Source organism: Manis javanica, chromosome 14, assembly GCF_040802235.1.
Source record: "Manis javanica isolate MJ-LG chromosome 14, MJ_LKY, whole genome shotgun sequence".
NCBI classification, from domain to species: Eukaryota; Metazoa; Chordata; class Mammalia; order Pholidota; family Manidae; genus Manis; species Manis javanica.
Window position 1 is genome coordinate 64,678,157 of NC_133169.1, and position 2,525 is coordinate 64,680,681.

At 37.3% G+C, this 2,525-nt stretch overlaps 1 protein-coding gene across 1 annotated transcript; it reads right to left on the reverse strand.

The window, feature by feature from the left end:
- Nucleotides 1-1,425: 1,425 nt before the first annotated feature.
- On the reverse strand, nucleotides 1,426-2,172 carry LOC108404520 (olfactory receptor 5A2-like). The gene has a single exon (XM_017672139.3). The coding sequence runs from the start codon at nucleotides 2,170-2,172 to the stop codon at nucleotides 1,426-1,428; it is 747 nt and encodes a 248-aa protein (XP_017527628.3).
- Between the last annotated feature and the right edge of the window lie 353 nt (nucleotides 2,173-2,525).

Sequence of the window (2,525 nt, forward strand, 5' to 3'; positions counted from 1 at the left end):
AAGACATATTTAAACGGCATGTGCAGCAAGTTCTTTGTTTTTCATTAAATTTTTGTGGTATATGCAATGAAATTCCCAAATTTTGGTGTACAGCTTGATGAATTTTGATATGCATATACAATCATGTAAGCATTATCCAGATGAAGATACCAAATTTTTTCTCACTGATTTTTCCCCTTTCACATTTTTTACCCATTCCCCCATCCCCCTCCACTATGGCACCCACCAGTCTGTTCTCTGATTTCTTTATATTCCCTTCCCATTAAAATTTAATTGTGTAGACACTTGGGTGTTTAAAATAGTGTTTTTTCATTATTTAATATGCATATCAAATCAGTCAACTGGGTATCCTGTAACTATGTAAATTCTCATTCTCTAAGCCTCCTAGATTATTCTGATTGTGCTCATCCACTGGCCATACTTTGAATAGGGAGACTTTGTGAGGCAATCTAGTGGAAAATTCATACTTAAAAATCTATGATGATACCTTTTCTTCCATCACCTTTACCATCCCTGTATTTTCTTAACTGTACTGAAAATTATAGAACTTCTTTATTCACATGGGAGAGTGATACACAATAATGGAAAAGTAGTTGTCCATCCTTTTTTGCCACTTACTCTGAATTGAATTAGTATATAGTAAAATGAGTGTGTCTTTCACTATTATATTAAAATCTAAGAGAGTCGATACTTGCTTTTCATGTGAGATATCCAATTCTTTATACTGCCCAGTTCAAATTTTTCCCATTTTCTCCCCTTCAAATTTTTGATCGTGATACATTTGCTAATATTTTCAAATTCAGTTACATTACTCAGAAAAATGGTCGAGAGCAATTTCTAGTTTCTAATTTAATTTTTATGTTTATATTCATAATTAAATCTACATCAATGCCTTGGAATAGTACTGAATCATTATGTGTTTTGAATGTACATAGTGACAAATTTATATTAATCCATTTACAAGATGGAATTAAAACATTTCTTCCTTTAACGGGGACAATTTTGACGCATAGTTACTGTTAAGGTACATATTATTACAACATTTACCTGAAATATTATATGGTACTAAGCCAGCCTTTTTACCTATTCTGAATGGTTTATGGACTGGAAACTTGTAACTTTGGCATTAAACTAAAACATTCTTAAATACATTAATTATAGGCTAACTATTTCAAGAAGATACAAATCCATATGAAAAGTGAGAGAAGCGTCCATAACAGGTGGTATCAATTTCCTAATGTACTTTTCAATACTTACTGTTTGCAAATGTGGTATAGGAATCCATTCTAAGTTACTTAATTTACTTGATCTCCCAAATCCCCTGCATGAGCAATCTCTTCTGTGCTAGAAACTTTCTGAAGGCTTTCTTCACATCTTTTTTCTCAGAGTGTATATGAGTGGATTTAACATTGGGGTGACCACACACTAGAACATGGAGACCACTTTACCAATGGTGAAGTTGTACTTGGCTGGAGGACAGACATAGGCAAAGATGATGGTGCGATAATAGATGGTGACCACAGTGATGTGGGAGGCACAGGTGGAGAAAGCTTTTCTCCAAGCTTCCTGGGAAGACATTCTGATTACTGTGACCACAATGTATCCATAGGAGGACATGGTGAGAGGAAAATAACTGAGAATCACAACAGAGCTACATGTGTAGCTCAAGGCCTCCACCAAGAATGTATCTGAGCAAGAGAGTTTATAGATGGGGTCTGAGTCACAAAAGAAATGGTTGATCTTCTGGGGGCCACAGAAGTTCAGATGAGAGATAAGTATGGTAGATAGAAGAGGGGAAATGAAGCCCCCAATCCAAGATCCAGCAGAGAACTGCAGACACACTGGGATCCTCACGAGCACTGAGTATCTTACAGGATTGCAGACGGCCAGGTACCAGTCATAGGCCATCACTGCCAGGAGGATGCACTCGGTAGCTCCCATGGAGAAAAAGAAGTGGTACTGGGTTACACAGTCAGACAAAGAGATGGTGACACCCTGTGACAGGCAGGTGGCTAGCAGTTTAGGTACTGTGGCTGTGGTGTACCAGATCTCCAGGAAGGACAGATTTCCTAAGAAAATGTACATGGGCATCTGGAGTGTGGGCTCCATCACAACAGTGAATATGATGAGGGTGTTTGCCATTAGGGACAGCAGATACACAGTGAGAAACATCACAAACAATGTGAGTCTCAGGTAGAAAATACCAGGAAACCCAAGAAAATTGAACTCGGTCACTGTGGTCTGGTCTGTCATCTCCGTAGCTCATCCTCTCTGATCTGGAACCAACAAGCCTGGATAATAGATGAGCAAGAATGGGATACATTTGTTATCATTTATTTAATGACGATAATAGACTTCTAGTATTAGTAAATATTAAATTTTACACACGGAGTAGCTCACTAAATTGAGAAAAGAAATCTCCATGGTAAATATTCAAAGAATCAAAAACTTCCAATGAAGAAACTTGGGGAGTGATTTTCCTACACTTTCGTCACTTTAAATGGCAGGGCAGGTTATGATTTTTT

Bases quoted from the DNA above. Each gene is read 5' to 3' on its own strand.
- LOC108404520 (XM_017672139.3), bottom strand. From the start codon at position 2,172: ATGTTTCTCACTGTGTATCTGCTGTCCCTAATGGCAAACACCCTCATC.